The 22,920-nt window shown below is 46.3% G+C and overlaps 1 protein-coding gene and 1 non-coding gene across 2 annotated transcripts in view; both read left to right on the top strand.

Moving 5' to 3' along the window:
- Nucleotides 1-22,920, top strand: part of TMEM132B (transmembrane protein 132B) — a 403,125-nt gene that overhangs the window by 361,612 nt on the left and 18,593 nt on the right. The window contains 1 exon segment of the mRNA XM_027980250.3: nucleotides 827-970. Within this exon segment, the coding sequence (XP_027836051.2) occupies nucleotides 827-970 (144 nt within the window).
- TRNAW-CCA (transfer RNA tryptophan (anticodon CCA)) lies at nucleotides 11,880-11,952 on the top strand. Its single transcript has one exon. It is a non-coding gene; the product is annotated as a tRNA-Trp (tRNA).

Below are 22,920 nucleotides of genomic sequence, written 5' to 3'. Positions count from 1 at the left end.
AAAAAAAAAGATTATTTCCAACTGCTGTGAAGACTGTGGACACAGGAAGGTCAATTAGGGGCCAGTGGCAGTTGACTGAGTGGGGAGATTCTTCTTCCATGGAGGAACTGATTCTGGGGTTGACAGGATATTGACAGATGGGGGGGTGCTTCCCTGATGGTCCAGTGATTGAGAATCTGCCTGCTAATGCAGAGGACAAGTTGGATCCTGGCTGGGGAACTAAGATACCATCTGAGGCTGGGCAACTAAGTCTCCAGTCCACCACAGTTGCTGAGCCTGAGTGCTCCACACCTAGAGAAGCCCCCTCACCACCCAGTGCCGCCGCAATTTAAAAAAGGAAGAAAAATATAAAGAATTTGACAGATGGGAGATAAGTTAGGAAGACAGAACCTACAAAACTTTGAGTGATGTCAGAGGAGGAGAAAAATTAACATGGTGTTGTTGGTTTCACCATACCCGAGCTTGGCTGGGAAATTTCTGGGAGTGCTTAGTGGTTTGAGGAAAGACAGTGTTGGTGATCAGCTCAGGAGTGTGGAGGCTTACAATCTGCCTCCAGTTCTCTTCTGCTCTGTGTGCTGCTGTTTTTCCTGATTTGAAACTAAAATGAAGGCTGTGTTCACTATGTGAATAAGCTCTGGAAATACGGCATCGTTCACCAAAGTATCGAAAAGGATGCTTGTGCTGTGTGTGAGGGATGTCTGGAGGGCACAGACAGTTTTTTAAATTGTAGAGCAACTACTAAGGTCAGAGGTGGCTTGATGGTCACGCTTCCTGGGACTCACGGGCGTGCCTGTGGCTGACACGGGTCCTCTTCTCTCTCGCACAGGACTCGGAGGTTCTGAACACGGCCATTCTCACTGGGAAGGTTGTTTCAGTTCCCGTCAAGGTGGTGGCAGTTCAAGAGGATGGTTCGGTGGTGGACGTGTCAGAGGCTGTGGAATGCAGGTCTGCGGATGAAGACGTCATCAAGGTACAGTGGGTTTTACTTCTAGATGCCTAGGCATTTGGGCGTTTCCTTCCCGTTCTGTCACACGGCTGCTCTGAGCATCCCAGGCTCCCAAGGGCAGAACCTGGATGCGGGTGCTGATGAGGGTGCTGATGGGGATGCTGATGGGGATGATGGGGATGCTGAGGGGGAGTGATGGAGGTGCTGATGAGGAGTGATGGGAGTGCTGAGGGGGAAGCGATGCGGGTGCTGAGTGGGGAGCAATGGGGATGCTGATGGGGAGTGATGGGGTGCTGAGGATGGGGCGATGGGGATGCTGATGGGGAGCGATGAGGGTGCTGATAGGGAGTGATGGGGATACTGAGGGGAGAGCGATGCGGGTGCTGATGGCGAGCAATGAGGGTGCTAATGGGGAGCGATGGGAGTGCTGATAGGGAGTGATGGGGATGCTGATGGGGAGTTATGGGGGTGCTGATGGGGAGTGATGGGGTGCTGATGGGGAGTGATGGGGTGCTGATGGGGAGTGATGGGGGTGCTGAGGATGGAGCAATGGGGAGAAATGGGGGTACTGATGGGGATGATGTGAATGCTGATGGGGAGCAATGGGAGTGCTGATAGGGAGCGATGGGTGTGCTGATAGGGAGTGATGGAGATGCTGATGGGGATGATGGGGGTGCTGATGGGGAGTGATGGGGGTGCTGATGGGGATGATGGGGGTGCTGATGGGGATGATGGGGGTGCTGATGGGGAGTGATGGGGGTGCTGATGGGGATGATGGGGGTGCTGATGGGGATGATGGGGGTGCTGATAGGGAGCGATGGGGGTGCTGATGGGGAGTGATGGGGGTGCTGAGGATGGAGTGATGGGGGTGCTGATGGGGAGTGATGGAGATGCTGATGGGGATGATGGGGGTGCTGATGGGGAGTGATGGGGGTGCTGATGGGGATGATGGGGGTGCTGATGGGGATGATGGGGGTGCTGATGGGGATCAGTGGGTGCGCTGATGGGGAGTGATGGGGGTGCTGATGGGGAGTGATGGGGGTGCTGATGGGGAGTGATGGGGGTGCTGATGGGGAGTGATGGGGGTGCTGAGGATGGAGTGATGGGGAGCAATGGGGGTGCTGATGGGGATGATGGGGATGCTGATGGGGAGTGATGGGAGTGCTGATGGGGAGTGATGTGGGTGCTGAAGAGGGAGTGAGTGATGACAGGGACTCGCCTGGGATCAGAGACAGCTGGACACTCTGTTTCCCTCCCCTGGGATGGAGGAGGGGGCCCCTTTTCTCCTATTTTTTCTCATAGGACAGTATTTTCCGAAGTTTAGCAATCTACCTGCCATCTTCTCAAGTTTTGCCAGCTTCCTGTGCCAAATAATGTAATTTACTCAACATGTTTTCTTTAAATGCCTTACTTTTTCAACATTAAATATCTTAAATGTCTCATTAGAAGACAATAAAATCCATTGTAAAACCCATTACTTTGATGTACTAATTTTTCCTTAATATACATGAAAATAAATGATTAACTTTTTAAAAAGTCCATTCGTGTGCCCCCAGCTTCATCAGGATATCAGTGGGACATAGCTCACAGTTTGGAGAATCTGGTCATGGATTATTTCCGCTGCGTTTTCCATCCAATTAGCTGGATTTATGGCTCCAAATTCAGCCAGGAACCAGCCCATGACTTTTTTCTCCATATTCTTTGCAGGGGTCTGTTTGAATCACTGAATTCAGAGTTTCTGCCAATTTTTTCTTGGCTCACTGGTTGGCAGTTTCCTTTTGCAGCTCAGAACCCTGGGAGAAAGGACTTCCGTCTTTAGAATGATCCTTTCTCCTTTAAGCTGCTAAGAGAGCTCCTAGGTCCTGTGTTTTCATTAATTTAAAAAAAATACAGTAATGCTGAATTCTGCCTTCTTTCCATTCTACTGGCTGCTGTTCAGAGGTTGAATGGAACTTGGTCTCTATCTGAAGAACTTTGAGGTGGACAGAAAATCCTGCAAGGGTTTCCCTGTGGTGGACAAGATCTGGGAGGGCCTGATTCCTTCTCATGTTGACCTGCAGGAAACTGTGCCTTATGCTAGAGATGGCTTTTTTGATAAGGAAGAATTGATGTGAGTTCTAATTAAAATTAAGAAAAAATTAATCTTTAATCCTGACAGGTCTTAGACTCCATGGGTAGGTTTGATTAAACAAATCTGAAGCCTTCTATATTCAGAATCCAGAAAGTTCTGAGCCAAGTCATGCAAATTCATCTGCAGAGAATGAAAAATATTGATTCATTGTCCTTGGTTGCCTTTGACAAATGCATGTTATTTACCATCCCCCTCCTCATCTTTCCAGAAGGGAGACATTAGTGATGGAGCCTGGAGATGGCATCTGTGTGATTATGCCACCATGGGCTCCAAAGGATGGCTCAGCTCTATAGTCCCCTCAGCCACATCCCTTCCTGAGACCCTGGTGGGGAGCCCCCCGAGGCAGGACCCTCACTCTCCTGTCCCAGAGAGCTCTACCCTACAGAGGTGTGGCCAAGTTCGTGGTTCCCATTGTTGCCTTGTACTTGGCTTTCTCCTCTTCCTGGAAATATACTGGAAGCATCCTGTGTCCGCCCTGATAGAGGCATTGCTCTGGGAGGCCGTGGTTTGGGGTTCACCTATCACTTTTGTGGCCGCGTGAAGATGGGGCTTTCTTCTAGCAAACTGTGGCCTGATCTTGGCAAACCAGAGGGTGCACATCACCAAGCCCAGAGCTGCCATAAGACGTTTCTAGGGCAGCCCGGGCTCTGTTGCAGATTCCGGGGCCTGGGTCAGTGGAGGGGGTTCATTAAGCGGCCGTGATGCACTTGTCACAGCTCTCCTGCCACCATTTGTCATACACTTTGTCACAACACTGAGGGTACAGTGTCATCTTCAGAGCTGCCCTCTGGCCTCAGCATCACCAGGGGCACCCCAAAGATGTGGATGCGCCTTAACACCCTGGGGAGAGACACCCTTGGTCTGTGGAGGTCACTGTGTCACTTCTTCACGGTCCAGGAGACTCTGTGTGACTCCCCAGGGAGGGTTGTTCAGGTTTCACCAAAGATCGTCATGTGATGGAAATTCTGAGTGTTGGGATGGTGACTTAGGTAAGGGAGAAAGAATGCATTTAGAAAGGTGTAAATTGTGGTGATGTCCAAATTGGCTTCTTTGACTTGGGACTTTGGGGGAACTGAATCTGAGAGCATAAAGGATTTTGAAGGGCTGGAACCTTGGCAAGATTGGAAGGGATCGATGTCACATTGTAAACTGACAACTACTTCCATGTTAAAAAAAAAAAAATAGAAAGTGCGTATTAATTGTGTGTGTGTGTGTGTGTGTGTGTGTGCAAGAAACCGTGGCGCTTTTGTTCACAGTGAGATCTGATGAACCAACTGTATTTTTAATGGAAGTATAGTTGGTTTACAATATATTAGTTTCAGGTGTACAGCATGGTGATTCGGTATTTTTACAGACTCAGTTCAGTTCAGTTGCTCAGTCGTGTCCGACTCTTCGCGATCCCATGGATTGCAGCACGCCAAGCCTCCCTGTCCATCACCAACTCCCGGAGTTCACTCAGACTCACGTCCATCAAGTCAGTGATGCCATCCAGCCATCTCATCCTCGGTCGTCCCCTTCTCCTCTTGCCCCCAATCCCTCCCAGCATCAGAGTCTTTTCCAATGAGTCAACTCTTCACATGAGGTGGCCAAAGTACTGGAGTTTCAACTTTAGCATCATTTCTTCCAAAGAAATCCCAGGGCTGATATCCTTCAGAATGGACTGGTTGGATCTCCTTGCAGTCCAAGGGACTCTCAAGAGTCTTCTCCAACTCCACAGTTCAAAAGCATCAATTCTTCGGCACTCAGCCTTCTTCACAGTCCAACTCTCACATCCATACATGAACACAGGAAAAACCATGGCCTTAGCTAGACGGACCTTAGTCAGCAAAGTAATGTCTCTGCTTTTGAATATGCTATCTAGGCTGGTCATAACTTTTCTTCCAAGGAGTAAGCATCTTTTAATTTCATGGCTGCAATCACCATCTGCAGTGATTTTGGAGCCCCCAAAAATAAAGTCTGACACTGTTTCCACTATTTTCCCATCTATTTCCCATGAAGTGATGGGACCAGATGCCATGGTCTTCGTTTTCTGAATGTTGAGCTTTAAGCCAACTTTTTCAGTCTCCACTTTCACTTGCATCAAGAGGCTTTTTAGTTCCTCTTCACTTTCTGCCATAAGGGTGGTGTCATCTGCATATCTGAGGTTATTGCTGTTTCTCCCGGTAATCTTGATTCCAGTTTGTGCTTCTTCCAGTTCAGCATTTCTCATGATGTACTCTGCATAGAAGTTAAATAAGCAGGGTGACAATATACAGCCTCGACGTACTCCTTTTCCTGTTTGGAACCAGTCTGTTGTTCCATGTCCAGTTCTAACTGTTGCTTCCTGACCTGCATATAGGTTTCTCAAGAGGCAGGTCAGGTGGTCTGTATTCCCATCTCTCTCAGAATTTTCCACAGTTGATTGTGATCCACACATTCAAAGGCTTTGGCATAGTCAATAAAGCAGAAATAGATGTTTTTCTGGAACTCTCTTGCTTTTTCGATGATCCAGCGGATGTTGGCAATTTGATCTCTGGTTCCTCTGCCTTTTCTAAAACCAGACTAAACTCCATTAAAAGGTATTACAAGGTCATGGCTCTAATTCCCTGTGGAACCACCTGTCTGAAGAGACTGCCACAGGTTGATATAATTTTTGTTGGTGTTAATGGGTGTGTGACCCCAGAACAGAGGTCCCAGGTGGGCAGACTGGAGGCTGTATCTGATTCAGGGGTGTGCGTGTGCTTATTTAATTTTCTGCCACCCTGTGAAAATTGGCTAATTACATAGACATCTGGATTTCCAAGTTCTTATGAAATTCACAAGGTCAGATAGCCCTGGGCCCACACTACTCCCTGTGACCCTTGACCTGGAAGTGACCAGTGGACACCCCTGTGTGTAAGCCCCTGCACCCAAATCACCACAGTCTCCACCTCTTCTTCTTGTCTCCCTGCCGGAGGCGGAGGGACCTCTGTGATTTCTCACCACACTTGTACTGTTGGTTTTCTGATATAGTAGGTTTCAGAGGAAAGGGGGCTACTTCTTGTCCCCTGGTCTCTACAAGTCACAGATGATAGATGTCACTTGTCGCTCTAATGGAGAATTCCATGTCGTTCTAGGCATAAGAGGAGAGCTGGAAATTGGATTGTGTTCTGTCAAACAGTGTCTGAGGGGCTGAGAGTCCTTGAGATCAAACCACAGGAGAAATGATTGAAGGAAGCATGAGTGTTGAGCCCAGTGATGAGAAGAAATGTCCCCGGGAGAGGTGAAGAGGAGGACGTGACAGCTCTTTTGAAGTCTTTCGAGGACCATCCTCTGGAATACGGAGGAGATTTGTGCTTTTTAGTTTCCAAGAGTGGAATTCAAAAGGGAACTACTTGGGCTCAACATAAATAAAAATAATGCAGAGTGAGCGAGTTTAGGGGGTTGGTAAGCTTTTGGACAGGTGGTGTCGGTTCAGATGCTGACTCCACGGGGAGCACCTTTAGGCTAGTAGCAAAGTATCATTCGAAGTATCATTCCTATGGCTTTCCCATCATGAAGTCAGTTGATAATTGACTTTTTCTGAATTCGAAAGACTTTTATTTCCATCCTCATAACCTGGAAGGTCTATGTATCCGTTTCCTCTTGGTGCTGTAACAAATCAACATGAACTTAGTAGCTTCAAACAAAACACATTTATTATCTGATAGGATGGGAGGTCAGGACCCTAAACTGGGTTGCTTGGCAGGGCTGCCTTGCTTCTGGAAGCTCTAGCAGAAAATCTATTTGCCTCTTCCAGCTTTTGGAGACTGCTTGCATTTCCCGACTATGGCCCCCTCTTCCAAGTCAACACTGTATCATCTTCAAATCTCTCTCTCTCTGACGACTGGTTCCATCATCACCTCTGTTTCTCTGACTCTGACCCTCCTGCCTATCTCTAATCAGGACCTTTAGGCTCACCTGGATAACCCAGCTCTGGGCTCCCCACCTCTGGGTCTCAGAACTGGTACCTCCTATCAGGTCAGCAGCAACATTAGATTAGAAATACAGTGCACAATAAATGTAATGCGCTTGAATCATCCGAAACCATCCCCTCCACTCCTGGTCCACGGAAAAATTGTCTTCCACAAAGTCGGACCCTGGTGCCAAAAAGGTTGGAGACCATGGACCCAGATACTCCTTTCATCTCAAGGTTCTTTTCTCAGTTACATCTGCAGTCTCTTTGGCACATGTATTAGTTTTCTGTAGCTCCCATAATAGGTTCCCACAAACTCAGTAGCTTGAACAACATAAGTTTGTTCTCTTAGAGTTCTGGAGGCCGAAAGTCTGAAATCAAAGTGTGGTCAGCACCTCCCTTCCTCCAGAAGCTCTAGGGGAGGATCCTCCCTGGCCTCTTCCAGCCTCTGGTGGCTCCAAGTGTTCCTGGGCTTGTACCCGTATCCTTGCAGTCTCTGCCTCTATCTGCACATGTTTTGCCCTCGTGTCTCCATGTGACCTTATTCTCCTGTAAGGGCACTTGTCCTTGGATTTAGGAGCCATCCTAGTTCAGAATGATCTCATCTCAAGATCCTTAGGTTAATTATATCTGCCAAAACCCTGTTTCCAGGGACTTCCCTGGTGGTTCAGTGGCTAATACTCCAAGCTCCCAATACAAGGGGCCCCAAACTTGCTTGCTAGTTGGGGAACTAGGTCTGATATGCTGCAATGAATATCGAGGCTCCCAGGTGCCTCAGCTAAGACCTGGCACATCAAATAAAGTAAATAAATATGTTTAAAAGACCCTGTTTCCAAATAAGGTCACATTCATGGTGCTGGGGGCTAGAACATGGATGTATCATTTTGGGGTCACAATTCCAACCCGCATGTAAAGTGACATATTCTGAAAATTAAGATCCAGATAGCTCCGGGGGTCTTTATGCTGCCAGAAAGACTTCCCAGATGGTGCAGTGGTAAAGAATCTGCCGGCCAAGGTAGGAGATGCAAGATACACGGCTTCGATCCCGTGTATGGGTTGGGAAGGTCTTCTGGAGGAGGAAATGGCAACCCATTCCAGTATTCTTGCCTGGGAAACCCCATGGACAGAGGAGCCTGGCAGGTTACAGTCCATGGGGTTGCAAAGAGTTGGATATGATTGAGCAACTGAGCAGGAGCAACATGCTTTCAGAAACAACACATTTTCTGTTCTTTGCTAAGTTTCTTTAAAGGTTTTCAGAGGAAGGAAGAAAAATGCAATTTCCATGTTGTAATTATGATTTAATCTTTGAACGTCTATCTTCCTGACGAAGTGATGGCCTCCTGTTTTCATGTGTCAGTAGCTGTATTGTTTGTCAGCGAGCTGTGGTCTCCAGAACCACAGAAGCCTGGCATACGTCACCAGCAGGCGATGAACTCATTCACGCTTGGAGAGAAATCAATGTAAACTCACGCTGATCTTGAAGAGAGTACCCTCCAACTTTTGGCTGCAATAATTAAGTTTCCAGCCTTCTGGTATCAGCTGGACTTGCAATAATGAGATGCTAAAGGGCTCATAAAAGGGAATTAACATTTTAAAACCTTCTCTGCCCCAGGGAAGGTCTTTATTTCCAAACTTGGTCTGCAAAGGGCAAGGGTAGGCAGCGGATGTACTGTCGAAAATAAAACATAAAGTTTTCTGCTGCTGGTGTGGGGTCACTAAACAGAGCCCAGTGTCACCTCTGGAGAATGCAGGAAGCTTTGAGAGAACAGCTACATTACTTAGGTTATCACATAGCCCCTGCAAAATGCTGTGTGACCTGATTTTCTTAAGTGGTTGGATGCACAGAGGCATGAGGTGGCAGGGTGGGCATGTCCTGAACATGTTCCTTAGAGACGTGGTGTGCATTGATGCCACTGAGCCAAGAGACATAACGATTCAGAGGATTAGACAGGTGTGGTAGGTAGTGGGATCTGCAGGCCTGGGATGAAATTCTGCATTGGTGAGCTTTGCTTTGTTTTGGTTGCAAGTAATAGAAATTCAGGACTTCCCAATGCAGAAGACACAGAAGACTTGAGTTCAATCACTGGGTCGGGAAGATCCCCTGGAGGAGTAAATGGCAACCCTCTCCCGTTATTTCTTGCCTGGAGAATCCCATGGACAGAGGAGCCTGGCGGGCTACAATCCATGGGTTTGCAAAGGGTTGGCCATGACTGAGCTACTAAATGACAACAACAATAGAAATGCAAATCCAACTATCTTAAGCCGAAAGGGAGAAATAGTAATACATTGACATGCAACCGAAAGAGCCACGATGACGACTTCAGGTGGAGGTGTATCCAGAGATACGTCTGGACTTAATTTCTCCCCATCTCTCATTTCTACCTTCCTCTGTGTGGTTTTGTGCATCTTTTTCTGTGTTCCTGCTGCCTCCTGGGCCCAGCAGCCCTCCGCCACTCCCTGGACCTGGAGAAAGCTCGGCTGTCTTCTGGACGTGGGTCAGGTGCACCTGCTCTGTGCTGCCACCTTCTTCCTGCTGTTCTGCATCTCCAGTCCACACCCGCCCCCCCCCCCCCCCCCCGCCACCGCTGCAGTCCTCACCTTTGTGCGTCTGTCCCCTATGAAGATGTATGTGTTAGGGACTCAGTGCATCGTGCGTCCTTGCGCAGGTGGCAGGTTTGCCCCTTGAAGGCAGGTCCATGTCTTACTTCTCCTCCTGCCCTGAAGGGTCTGTTAGAAGGAGCAGTGACAACCACCACAGCCCACGGTAACAATATGCCAGACTGTTCCCCTGATTTTAAACACATTACAGCCTGCAATGTACCCAGCAGCCCCACAGAGTAGGTCCCAATATTATTCCATTTTACAGCCCAGAAAACTGAGGCTGGAGAAGTTTAAGTGTCTAAGTTGTGTGTAAATATTAGTCCATTTCGTGTCCAAATTTATGGTGCAGAAAAGTAGACAAACAGTCCCTTCCTACTTCTTCTCATTTAAAGACAGAATTAAAGACAGATGTTTCTGAAAATCTAGATTTTTATGTAAGATTTTTGACTTTTCAATGTTGGCACATCATCCAGTTGAAAGAGATGTGCAAATGCCCAGGGTCTGTCTTTCCCCCCTTCTCTGTGTGTCCTGCACTGTAGGAGCAGGTTCACTAATGAAAGATGGGGCCTGGTCACAGGTGAGAGTTAGATTGAGGACCTTGTGGGGACCCCACGATGTTGATGAAGTGGGCTCAGAACAGTCTCTCTGCACTGACTTACCTTGAAAGGGTCCGTGTCTGCAGTGGGCTCCAAAAAGCTTCCAGAGAAACCCTCAGATGGATCCTAATTTTATCAGAAGGAGATTGGAGAGAAATCCTAGAGTAGTTTAAGCCCATTTCTCTCTCTTTCAGCGATGCTTGGCAAGCGTTCCTCCAGAAAACACTGTTCCTCTATTTCTGGGCATGAATTTCCTTCGCTTCACCCATCACCAGGAGCTAGGCAGCTAAGAATAAGTCGTCAGGCAGCTTGGATGTTATTGCCTAATTTTGTCCTTCTTTATGCTGGTAATTTGGACTTTTATTGTTCCATTCTGATGGGAGATGTGTCATATATTTCCTGTTGGCCAGAGGATAGCTATTGCTGCATCCCCAACCTTTTGTTCCATCAGCATCACTCTGATTTCAATATTAATTAGATCTTTTGTTCCTTTCTGTCTTTAGCATCTCTAATGAAGAACTAACATTCTGGAATTGTTTTGGCGTCACGCGGAGAAACCCTGGAATGAGCCAGGGTAGGTCTGCGAGCCTACTGGCTTCCTTCCCTCAGTAAACACGCCCGCACGCTTCCTTCTCCTCTGCTGGCCACCTCTCACCTCTCCTCTCCATCAGGCCCTGCTCAGGGCAAGGTCCTGGGGGTTCACTGGGGTCTTGGGTCTGTGGCTGTATCATCAGTATCAAGTAGGGTCAACTATGGCTATAGTGCCTCTGTCTCCTGGCACATTTATCCTTGACATTTTGGAACTTGGTTTACAATTTCAGCTCCTACCAGAAGTTTTGATGGTGAGCAGAATGTATCAGCTTTATATTCAAATTCATTTGAGTTTCTTGGAGAAACTCAAATCATTTAACACAGTTTATTTAAAATTTTTTTCAATTTATACAATTTTTAAAAGTTACTTTCCACTCACAAAGTATTGGCTATATTCTCTGTGTGGTGTACCACACAATACAGCCTTGTGCCTATCTTTTTAAAAAAATTTACTTATTTATTTGACTGTGCCAGGTCTTAGTTGGGTCACAGGGATCTTCCATCTTCATTGCAGCGCACTGGATCTTTTAGCTGCAGCATTGCAGACTCTTAGTTGTGGCATGTGGAATCTAGTTCCCTACCCAGGGATTGAATCCATGCCCCCGCACTAGGAGTGCAGAGTCTTTGCCCCTGGACCACCAGGGAAGTCTGGAGTATTGAGTATCTTATACTCAATAGTTTGTACCTCCCTCTCCCTACATGGCCCTCCTCACCCATTTAAATAAACGTTAGAAGTTACCCATCTAAGAAAAGTGATGCATGGGGCATTTAATTATTGTTGCAGAAATGAGGGTCACCCAGTTGGTAAGTGCCAGGGCTGGGGTTTGAGTCCAGGGTCTCAGCTTCGGCTTTACAGACAGCTTCCCAATTTCACAGGGAACTTAGCCCCATTGGACTGGTTAGGGTGCTTATTTCAGGGGCAAGGTTCTCCCCTCTACTTTGAGATTATCTGCACATTGACTTATTTTACGCATATCATGAGGTTAAGATTATCTTCCAAAGATTAAACTGTAGCCTGTTTTTCTGTTAAACATTTCAAATGTATACAGGGAAATTTCCTCATATCGGAAACTGGTGGACATAAAAAGAAATCCATGGACTTTCCTGATGATCCAGTGGCTAAGATTTTGTGCTCCAAATGCAGGGGGCCCAGGTTCGATCCCTGGTCAGGGAACCAGATCCTATATGCCACATACTGCAATAAAGATGAAAGATCCCACATGCAGCAATTAAGACCTGGCACAGCCAAATAAATACATGAATGTTTATTTAAGAAGAAAATCCAACCAGAAAGAGCTAGAACTGACTTCCTCAGCCAGAAACAGTTAGTACAGCACAGACTCGATGGGCACGAATGAGAAAAAACTTCGGAGAGTCCCCTGAATATGCAGGGGTCTTGCATGAGCAGTTTATTCCTGCTTTATTGATATTTATCCCTAGTCCGATATGGACTTTGGGAAAGTAACTCTGCCTTTAGCAGTTGGTGGAAATACAAATTCTGTCTTCGCCAGAAACAATGGAATGGTGTTTTCCTGGGACTGGATGGTCTAGATTCCGTGTGTTGGCACACCTGCTCAGTCATGTCTAACTCTCTGTGACCCCCACGGACTGTAGCCTGCCAGGCTCCGCTGTCCATGGGACTTCCCAGGCAAGAATTCCGGAGCAGAGCGGTTTGCCGTTTCCTGCTTGAGATCTTCCCGACTGAGGGATTGAACCCACATCTCTTGCACCTCCTGCATTGGCAGGCGGATTCTTTACCTCTGCACCACTTGGGAAACCATTGGATTATGTAGCCACCTATTAAACAAATGGACTCTTATCTCTTCTAATCCGTTTTCAAGAGCAGTGGGCTTCCAGCAGGAAACGATCGTTTATATTCTTATACTCAGTGTGTTTCTTCTACACTGCTCTTGAACTAATTTGCCAAGGAAACATTTCAGGTTTAACTTGAAATGTTAAGAGACAATCTCAGATTTCAAAGCTCTGCTTTTGACTCCTATTTCTCCTTGCAGAGTTGCCTTAACCTTCTTAAAGGGCCCCTCTTCAAATGTTTCTGATATTTTTGACCACTTCTAAAGCTCAGTTTAACGGGCTGTTTTTAAAATGAAAGGCCCCAGCCCAAAGCGATTGCCCTAATGTAGTTAATTTTAAATGCTCCGGATGCAAGAGCAGTTTCCAGCATCAAGGATTTCGGCCATGTCACTCCTCAAGGGAAGTGTTCAGAGAGGTGAATGTATCCATGACTTCCTAACATCTGTTGTGTCTGACACTTGATGACTATTTGGGTTACGCTCTGATGACTTCTTTTCCTACGGGCACAGTTGTAGGAAGAGCAGTCCGTGGCCATGTGCTGAGACTGGCTGTGTGTCTGAAGCCCACTCATGGGGACGGTGGATTCCCGTGTGGCTTTTCTTAAAAAGAACTTTTTTATTTTGATTTTATTTGGCTACATCAGGTCTTAGCTGTGGGCCAGGGGTCAAACCCGCATCCTCTGGTTTTGAGGGTGAAGTCTTAACTACTGGATCACCAGGGAAGTCCCTCCATGTGCTTTTGACAGCCTTCTTGAGTGACAGAATAGTGGTGAGAATCTTGAAGGATTTTCCACTTTGATACCAGTGCTTGCACTCTGGCCCAGGTTGAGACAGAAGGGACTTTGGTCAAGGACGTTGGGCCAAAGGATTTTGGTTTCATAAATAGGATGTAAATAATATAGAATAAACAAAACACGTAGTAGGACCCCACTCCCTAGCATGCGCCAATCCAGACATCACTAATCCATCCCAGCACTCCTTCCTTCTACAGCCCCGGCTTCTTCTTGAGCAGAGGTCCCTTGAGCAGCCACTATGGGGTGATTTGTATTGGCAAGTGAGACAAACCTATTTCCTATTTCTGATAAAGCCTGTGGGGGAACTAGCAAATGTTTTCATAAGAATTGAGGAGCATGATGCTAATGAGGCCATGATAAGGACCTCAAAATCTGATATATTGGAGAAAAAAGAAACAAAACACAGTATTTCTGTGCCATTGCACTACATCCTATTGATCTCAGGGACACGTAGCAGTAAGTAGCAGCTGGAAGCAAGACCTTAGCTCCCTGATTGGGAATTGAACCCTGGTCGCCTGGGTGGAAACCAGGAATCCTAACTGCTAAATGACAGGGGCTAGGGGCTGGAATCTAAGTCCCAATCCTAGTCTACCCTGAAAGGAGGAATCAGACAAGAAGACAGAAGGTATAGAAGAAAGTATATTATGTATTAGAAAAGCAGAGTACATGTGGAAATATCCATGGGTGAACTCAGCATGAGAGTTGCTTGAGTCAAGCCTTTGGGAAGTTAAAATCCTTTCTAAGGGGAGGAGTCTTCTGGGTCTCTGTCGTCTTGCCGAGTCGTCTTCTTTGCAGCCTGTATGCTAAGTCGCTTCACATGTGTCCAGCTCTTGGTGACCCCATAGACCTGTAGCCCGCCAGGCTCTTCTGTCCATGGGATTCTCCAAGCAAGAATACTGGAGTGCGTTGCCATGCCCTCCTCCAGGGGATCTTCCTGACCCAGGGATCAAAGCTGTGTCTCTCATGTCTCCTGCTTTGGGAGGTGGGTTCTTTACCACTAGTACCATCTGGAAAGCCCCATTGTCTTTGACTCCCTGGCTGGTTTGTCTCAGGACCCTCCCCTGGGTGTGCTCACATACCTTAGTCAAAATGGATTTCATTGCAAAGGCATATGGGAGGAAAATAGCAAGACTTACTATGGTCTGACATCCCCTGCCTTTTTGACCCTGCGAAGACTTTTTTCACATGTATAACATCTCCCTTGCCCCAAGCATGGAAAATGTATTACCTCTTGATCTCCAAACAGGGTCTGGCTCCTCTCTTTTGTACCCAATGTCTGGTTATCCACCCTATTCCTGTTGTCGTTTCTTGTATAGAAGTGCAGATCTTGAAATGTAGACAAGAGTCCAGTCATAAGAAGGTAACCCGGAGCCCATTTGTCTCTTACCTCAAGAAATGTAAACAGGGGACTGGTAGTGAGTGTCCAACCTGGAGCCCATCTTTTTCTCACCCCAGGAGGTGTGAACAGGAGGCCAGTTGTAAATATCTAGCTGAGAGCTTATCTATCTCGTCTCACTATCATTTGTATCAGGATGTCCTCAGGCCAAAAGTCATAAGATGATAGTGCTTGGGTGCTCAGTCAGTGTCTGACTGTGACTCCATGGACTGTAGCCCTCCAGGCTCCTCTGTCCATGGGATTCTCCCAGGCAAGAATACTGGAATGGGTTACCATTTCCTTCTCCAGGGGATCTTCCCAACCTAGAGACTGAACCTGAGTCTCCAGCATTGACAGGTGGATTCTTTAGCACTGAGCTACCTGGGAATCCCATAAAATGATAGGCTTTGAGGCAAATACAGTCCCCAAGACAAGCCCCCCACACAGAGTCAAGTACTTTTAAAATGTATTCTTAGATGTCAACATTCAAACATTAGTAAATTTCACTGAACCCTGGATCTCCCATTTCTCTTTCAAAGTCAGAGGATCTCTGCACACAGCCCTGACATTCCCGCATGGCAGCGGAAGGCTCAGGGGAGTGGGAGCTAACCCCTTTGAGCAGGGTTTGGGGTGCTCCCTCTAGTTTTTCACAATCCCCGAGTTTTCTGTCTTTCAGAGAAGACCTCCTTTCCTCGTTTGTGTCACCTCCCTGGGCCCAGAGGGATTGGGTTGTTGCAACCCCAATCAGCCTCCACAGAAGCTCCATCATCCCAGGCTAGTCGTGCTGAAGAAAAAAAAAAAAAAGGGTGAATTATATGGGTAAACTGAATTCTATTACAAATATCTTAGATAAATAAGTTGTGTTAAGTGAGATATATTAGACCAATGTATTAGATGCAATTATTGTAATTTATTGCTCACATAGGTAGAGGTTTTCATGAGGCAGAGTCATTTAAGAACAGCTGTAATTTCGCCACAGGGGCTACTTCTGTGTTTTGTTACCAGTCTGGAAATTTTTATATCCAGGATTTTAATCAGCCTGTGTCATACTGGCAAGGACTCCGAGATGATCAAGGGGATGAATTCCAGGGACTTCTGTGCTACCTAGGCATTGCTGTGCTTTACCCCTCCCTCTGTGACTGGCTCAGCCTGGCTAGGCTCTGAGTCGCTGGTCCCTCTCTGAAAATCTCCTCTGAGAAGTCTGGATACCTAGCCTTTCCTTGGCAGCGCTGAGCCAGTCCTGTCTTTGCCAGATCTTAGGTTGGGCCTTTCAACCTCTGTCTTTTCCATATTCAGATTTTGGAGGAATTGGTGATGAGGTCATTGTTGGCATTTTCTTTTTCCCTTCCCCTGGAGTCTCAGAGACTTAAAACAAAAAGAAACAAAAAAAACCTCTCAACTACTTTTCATACCTTGAGTCCCCAATTCACAGCATGCTTTGATACAAAAGTTTCTCAGGGAAATTTTCAGAAGTACTTTCAAAATCAGCTTGGAAAACACAAACCCTGCAGATTTCTCATTCCCCTGAGAATATGCTTATCCTGCCAAAATGCCTTTCTTTTATGTGACTAATTGCTGTGCAAACCCCGGACACCTAAGCTTGTGACTCCAGCCTGTGTGCCAATGGAACCTCATTCAGAGTGCTTCTCTCCACCAGGGTCAGTGTCTGCTGTCCGAGCTGGTTCAGGAGGCTGAGCAGCACCATATGCTGGGCTCTTACCAGATAAACAGCTCTTCATCCCTCCCGGGCCACCGTTTGATGCACAGGAAGCGCTTGGATCTTTTCCTAAACTTACAAGCGTTGGTGGTGCTTTGAAAAATCTCCCAATGTCGATAGCTACAAAGCTAAAATAAAAACATTCCCCAGAAAAGCGTATGCTAAACTTTACAACAAACCATAATCTTGGGCCTAATTTGCTGTTGTGGTTTTGATAAGGGGCACAATTTTGGAAGCACTTGTCTGTTGAGGTAGAATCAAACCTTGTCGAATACGCTTCAGATGGGGATTTTTTTCTCCTAGTGGAAAAGAGCCAGAATTTTGTTATTTCTTCATGGAAGCGGCCTAACTAGCAGAATGCAGTCATTGAGTGGTGATGCTTGACTGATGAGGGGGAAGATGAAGTTGGATGGAAGTGAGTGTCAGCTTTAAAAAAATGCATGAAGTAAAAAGTCTCAAGTTAAGTTTTATTTGGGGCAAAATGACGACTGTAGCTTGGGAGATAGTACCTTAGATAGCTCTGAGAAACTGCTCCAAAGAGGCAGGGTGCAGGGGGAGGTCAAAATCACCAGTGTGACTTTGGTGAAGGGGGTACACATGCAATCAAACACACATTTTTTTTAGAAGGTTGTAGCTAGTCATGAGGAACGGTCATCACCATGAAAGATTCTAGTGCTTTTCTAGATGTGAGGAGGTACAAGAATTAGGCTCATAAAATTGGCTCCTGAAAAATATCTAACTATCAGACCTGTCCTGCCAGTTTTTCCCCCAAATACAGAGTGCCTCATTTCTGCTCTCCACCCTGAACTCCTTTCAGGGGTGTTGAATATTGGCAACAGCATATTTAATACTTGTAGAGGTGGATGGCAGGCTTCCCAGGTGACGCTAGTGGTAAAAGAACCTGCCTGACATTGCAGGAGACATAAGAGACTCGGGTTTGATCCCAGGGTCAGGAAGATCCCCTGGAAGAGGGCATGGCAACCCGCTCCAGTATTCTTGCCTGGAGAATCCCGTGGACAGAGGAGCCTAGTGGGTGTAGGGTTGCACAGAGTCAGACGTGACTGAAGCGACTTAGCAAGCACACACAGAGGTGGATGGTACATACTGTTGGCAAGTACCAATTTGCAGTTGACAGGGCATCAATGGGTCTGCAGTGGAGGAGCGTCCTGGGCATCTTGGATGAAGGTGAGTGGAAGGTTGGTGAACCTGAAGCAACCAGTGAGGCCTGAGCATCTTGTAAACGCCATACAAATCTTACTGTCCTAACAGTCACTGTTGCTGACAGTATTTTGCACAGGCATCTCTTTTCTCCACTCATGCCTTCTCAAGGGCAGGGACTCTTGGGTTTGCTTTGGGTCCTCAGAGCCCTGCTTGGACCTCAGTGCATATCATCACTGAGTTTTAACCTCAGACTGACTGTGAGCTCTCTGTGCCTTTGAGATGGATCCTCCTCCTCCCCAGGCTGCAGAGTTGCATTCTCTGAGGTCTCTGTAGCACCAAGACTTTAAGATCCTGTAAGGAGGAGTGTGTTTCAGATGAGCTGGGAAGCGAAATGGTCTCCATTCTGCCCACACTGGCTCCGCGATCTGCCCTTGCTGGGAGGACCGGATAATCAGTCAGTTCTGGGCTGGGCGCTGGGCACATTGCTTTGGAGGGATGAAGAACTGACATGTCCCAGCCATGATCTGACTAGGAAAATGAGATTGATCTGCATGAAAAGAGGATTAATAAGAATAAATGAGTCTGAGAGCAAAGCCTCATGATCAGACCTTGACAGTGAATGAGTCTCCTTAGAGTGGAGGCTTTCAGTGTGGTGCTGGATATGATGGATGGATGGGGAGAGGCTCACAAGACCTGCCCATTACTGTTGTATGATATGAGCAGATATGAGCAGAGCACTTCATCTCTTATTTATTCTGCACAGTTCCTGTACATCTACAAGATACTGGGCCCTGTGCCGTGAGCCTGGGCTGCAGAGAATTGAGTAAGGCAGCATGCCTGTCCTCAAAAGACTTGCCTTATGATCTCAGAGGCAGAGAAGTAAGCATTCATATACTAACTCATAATCTATGAATGTACATATGTATACATACAGAAGATTACTCGAGTCAGAATCCATGGACTTGTCTCCTGGAAATCTTCATGAGAACAATTTGACTTTGCATATTCATTTTTTTTGGCCCTAGAGGTAAAGAAGCCACCTGCCAATGCAGGAGACATAAGAGATGTGGGTTCTATTTTTGGGTCAGGAAGATCCCTTGGAGAAGGAAATGGAAATCCATTCCAGTATTCTTGCCTGGGGCATTGCATTTACAAGGGAGCCTGGCAGGCTCTGTAGTCCATAGGGTCGCAAAGAGTCAGACATGACTGAAGTGACTTAGCACCCTTTCATTTTTTTATAATAGTCGACAGAATGATGTATAAACAACATGCACCATTGGCAGTGGACTGCTACATGATTTCAATTCTGGTGTTTGGTTTTGTTTTTTGGTGGTGGTGGTAGGGTTGCTGCACCACATGGCTTGTGGGATCTCAGTTCCCCACCCTGGGATTGAACCCAGGCCCCTGGGCAGTGAAAGCAGAGAGTCCTAACCACCTGACCATCAGGGAATTCCAGTTCTGATGTTTGGATTTGTGTTCATGATTGTACAATGGGCCCAAAGGCCATGGAGCTGTAGCACATGAATAGTTTAGCTCCAGAGAATTCGATTTCATGTTGGAATTCTCCAGGCAAGCATACTGGAGTGGGTTGCCATTCCTTTCTCCAGGGGATCTTCCCGACCCAGGGATTGAACCAGGGTCTCATGCATCGCAGGCAGATTCTTCATCATCTGAGCCACTGGGGAGAGCCCCACAATTATATGCATTTGGCCCCAGATAACATCGTGTGCTTACCTTCACATATATCCATATACACATATATGGGTAGAAATTGTGCATCTTTTAATCTGATTACCTTCGTTACTCTGCCTGGTCATGTATTCAGCAGTATATACTGGCATAACCTGCGGGGCACACAAGCACAATGGTAAGGGTCTCCACATCTTCCAGAGATGTGTGATGCCTTCCTCTGGTGGCTAAGCAAATCAGTGGTGATGGTGTCACTGACCTCTGGCCTTCAGGAAGACATTAGAGACTGAATTATGGCCACCAAGAAACCCTTGGCCGATAAAATGTTGTAAGAACTGGGAGACACATTTACAAACAGTGAAGGTGGTAATAGTCCACAGAGAGAACCAGCACACTATAAATTGCTCAGGGGTTCTGGGCAGAGCGTTAAATATGCATATACTGCCCATCTGTGCAATTATATGCTATATATACACACACGTGTGTGTGTATCTCATATGCATACATGTTACTGTGCATATTCTTTATATTAAAAATCATAACTTCTGTGCCTAGTGAATGAAAATAGGGATTTTATTGTGTAATACTGGTTAGTTGCAATTTTGCTTCAGTTAACGTTAAAACCCAACTGCCACTTGTGTGAGTCATTAAGAAAAGAATGAGGTATTTTATAGGCAAATGCTCTATTAGAGCCAGGTGAAGGCCAATTGATAAAACAGAGGAAGGAGCAGAAACTCAGATCAAGTTACCTGTTCAGAGTCACACAGTGCTATTAAGCCCAAGTCAGTAAAGTTCTAGGGGGAAAAAAAGATGATCAAGATGGTATGTTTACTTACTGAAGGGACGGGATAGACAGTTATGATTCAGAGAAGTGGATGCCTCTGACCAAAGAAAGTCTGGCATAGCCTGGGAAAGCCCTGGGGACAGGAGCACTGTTATGTCCTAGAGCAGCAGTCCCCAGCATTTTTGGCACCAGGGACCAGTTTTGTGGAAGACAATTTTTCCACAGACTAGGGGGTGGGGGAAGGATTGAAGGCAGGAGGAGAAAGAAACTACAGAGGATGAGATGGTTGGATGGCATCACCGACTCAATGGACATGAGTCTGAGTAAACTCCGGGAGTTGGTGATGGACAGGGAGGCCTGGCGTGTTACAGTCCATGGGGTTGCAAAGAGTCGCACATGACTGAGCGACTGAACGGAACTGAGGGGCTGGGGAGAGATGGTTTCAGGGTGATTCAAGCACAGTACGTTTATTGTGCACTTTATTTCTATTCTCACTTCACCAGCTCCACCCCAGATCATCAGGCATTAGATCCCAAAGGCTGCAAACCCCATCCTGGAGCTTTTTTCTTTCTGGAAAAAAAAAAAGTTTGTCTTTTTTTTTCTTTTAATGGTTGCACTGTGGGATCTTAGTTCCTTGGTGGCACTAGTCGTTAAGAACCCGCCTGCCAATGCAGGAGACATAACAGATTTGGTCCCTGGGTCGGGAAGATCTCCTTGAGAAGGAAATGGCAACCCACTCCAGTATCTTCCCTGGAAATTTCCATGGACAGACGAGCCCGGTGGGTTACAACCCATGGGGTCACAAAGAGTTGGACACAGCTGAGCACAAGCATGAAGTTCCCCAGCCAGGGATTGAACCTGGGCCCTCAGCAATGAGAGCATGGAGTTTCGACCATTGGACTGCGAGGGAATTCCCCATTCTAGAGCATCTTATTGTATAAATCTTACTGGATAAACTTTAATGAGGTAACTTAGTCATCACAAGCACATAGCTCTTTGCAAGAGTCATGATGCAGGCCTCTTTTTAATAAAGCAGCTTAAATTTAACTCAAACTGATTACTTTAGATACAACAGAATCCCTTAAGGGCTCTGAATGGCAGTTTTTATTACACTTTGGCTTGAAGACTGAGACTTTTGCCTTAGAGGAAACAGAGGATATGGGGGTGTGTAAAGTTTCCGCTGGGGCTGCTGTTCCCCTCCTGAGCCAAAGACACAAGAGATGCCCCGGGGCCACTGCTGGCTCTTCCCTAAGTAGCTGATGGAATTCAGAGCAAGCCAGTGGGTACAAGCTCCCATGTGTTTACAGGCTATAAAAGCTCAAACCTCTCACACGAGGCCCTACCGGGCCTTTCTTAAGTCAGTACAATTTGTCACTTGGATTCTTTTTTCTAGCTTATATGACATCTAGCAGAGTCTGCCCTGGGGAAGCAAACACTTCATTTCTCTTTCTCCCCGTGGGCACGTGTCTTTCTCTAGATTACAGGTTAGTTTGTAGCCCTGCATCAGCAGTTCTCTGATGTGTTTGAGAAAAGTTTTTATTTTTTATACACTTTTTTTTTTTTGGATGAGGACCATTTTTAAAGTCTTTATTGAATTTGTTGCAATACTGTTTCTGTTTTGTGTTCTAGTTTTTTGGCCCAGAGGCAAGTAGAGTCTTAGCTCCCTGACCAGAGATGGAACCCGTACCACCTGCATTGGAAGGCACAGTTTTAACCACCAACGGCCAGGGAAGTGCCAAGAAAAGTTTTAAATTTGCAGTTTGGTAACTGGGAGAAGTACTCTTTTCAGCTGACTACATCTCTGAACTGAAACTGGAATGTGGCTGACATGATTTTGATTTTGATTTTTATCAAGCAGAGGATAAGCCAGGCTCCTTATTCTTGATTTTATAAGTAATTCTTTAAGTGAAAGCTAAGAATGAACTGAATATAGAGAGGGGATCAATGGTTACTACAGGAGCTATTTGACCAAAAGAAAAGGACAGTGTCAGGTCAGAACATGTCGCTTGGGACCCTGGCCCTCCATTACTGGCTAGATGACCTAACGGAGGTTTAGTCTCCTCATCTGTAAAATGGGTAGAGGATCACTTTCCCACAGTACCCAAGTGCAGGATTTTTTTCAGATTAAGGGCCAATTTTTATGGGATCCCACCAGCATTTTATGAAAAGTGAAGGAATAGAATGGACTGGAATGAAATGGCACAGGGCAAGGTGGAGTGAAATAGAATGGGATGGTATGGAACAGAGCAGAAAATTCTAACTGGGCTGTCATCACTGTTTTTCTTTTTTTAATATTTATGTTTATTTAGTTATTTTTTTGGCTGTGCCAGGTCTTAGCTGCGGATATTGGATCTTCGACCTTCATTGCAGCATGCAGAACCTTTAGTTGTGGCATGTCGTATCTAGTTCCCTGTCCAGGGATCAAACCCAGGCCCCTGCCTTGTGGCAATGAGTCTTAGCTCTTGGACTGCCAGGAAGTCCTGTCATCTCTGTTTTCTTATCGTGTTTGATTTTCCTTTTAAGCCCATCTTGCTATCTGATTTTGAGCATAATCTTGCTAGCATGTGAAAAGAGTGCAACTGTATGATAATTTGAACATTCTTTGGCATTACCTTTTTTGGGGATTGAAATGAAAACTGACGTTTTCCAGTCCTGTGGCCACTGCTGAGTTTTCCAAATTTGCCGGCATAGTGAGTGCAGCACTTTAAGAGCATCATCTTTTAGGATTTGAAATAGCTCAGCTGGAATCCCATCACCTCCACTAGCTTTGCTCATAGTAATGCTTCCTAAGGCCCACTTGACTTCACTCTC

The sequence above is a fragment of the Ovis aries genome, chromosome 17 (assembly GCF_016772045.2).
Source record: "Ovis aries strain OAR_USU_Benz2616 breed Rambouillet chromosome 17, ARS-UI_Ramb_v3.0, whole genome shotgun sequence".
NCBI classification, from domain to species: domain Eukaryota; kingdom Metazoa; phylum Chordata; class Mammalia; order Artiodactyla; family Bovidae; genus Ovis; species Ovis aries.
This window is presented reverse-complemented; position numbering and strand designations above follow the sequence as displayed.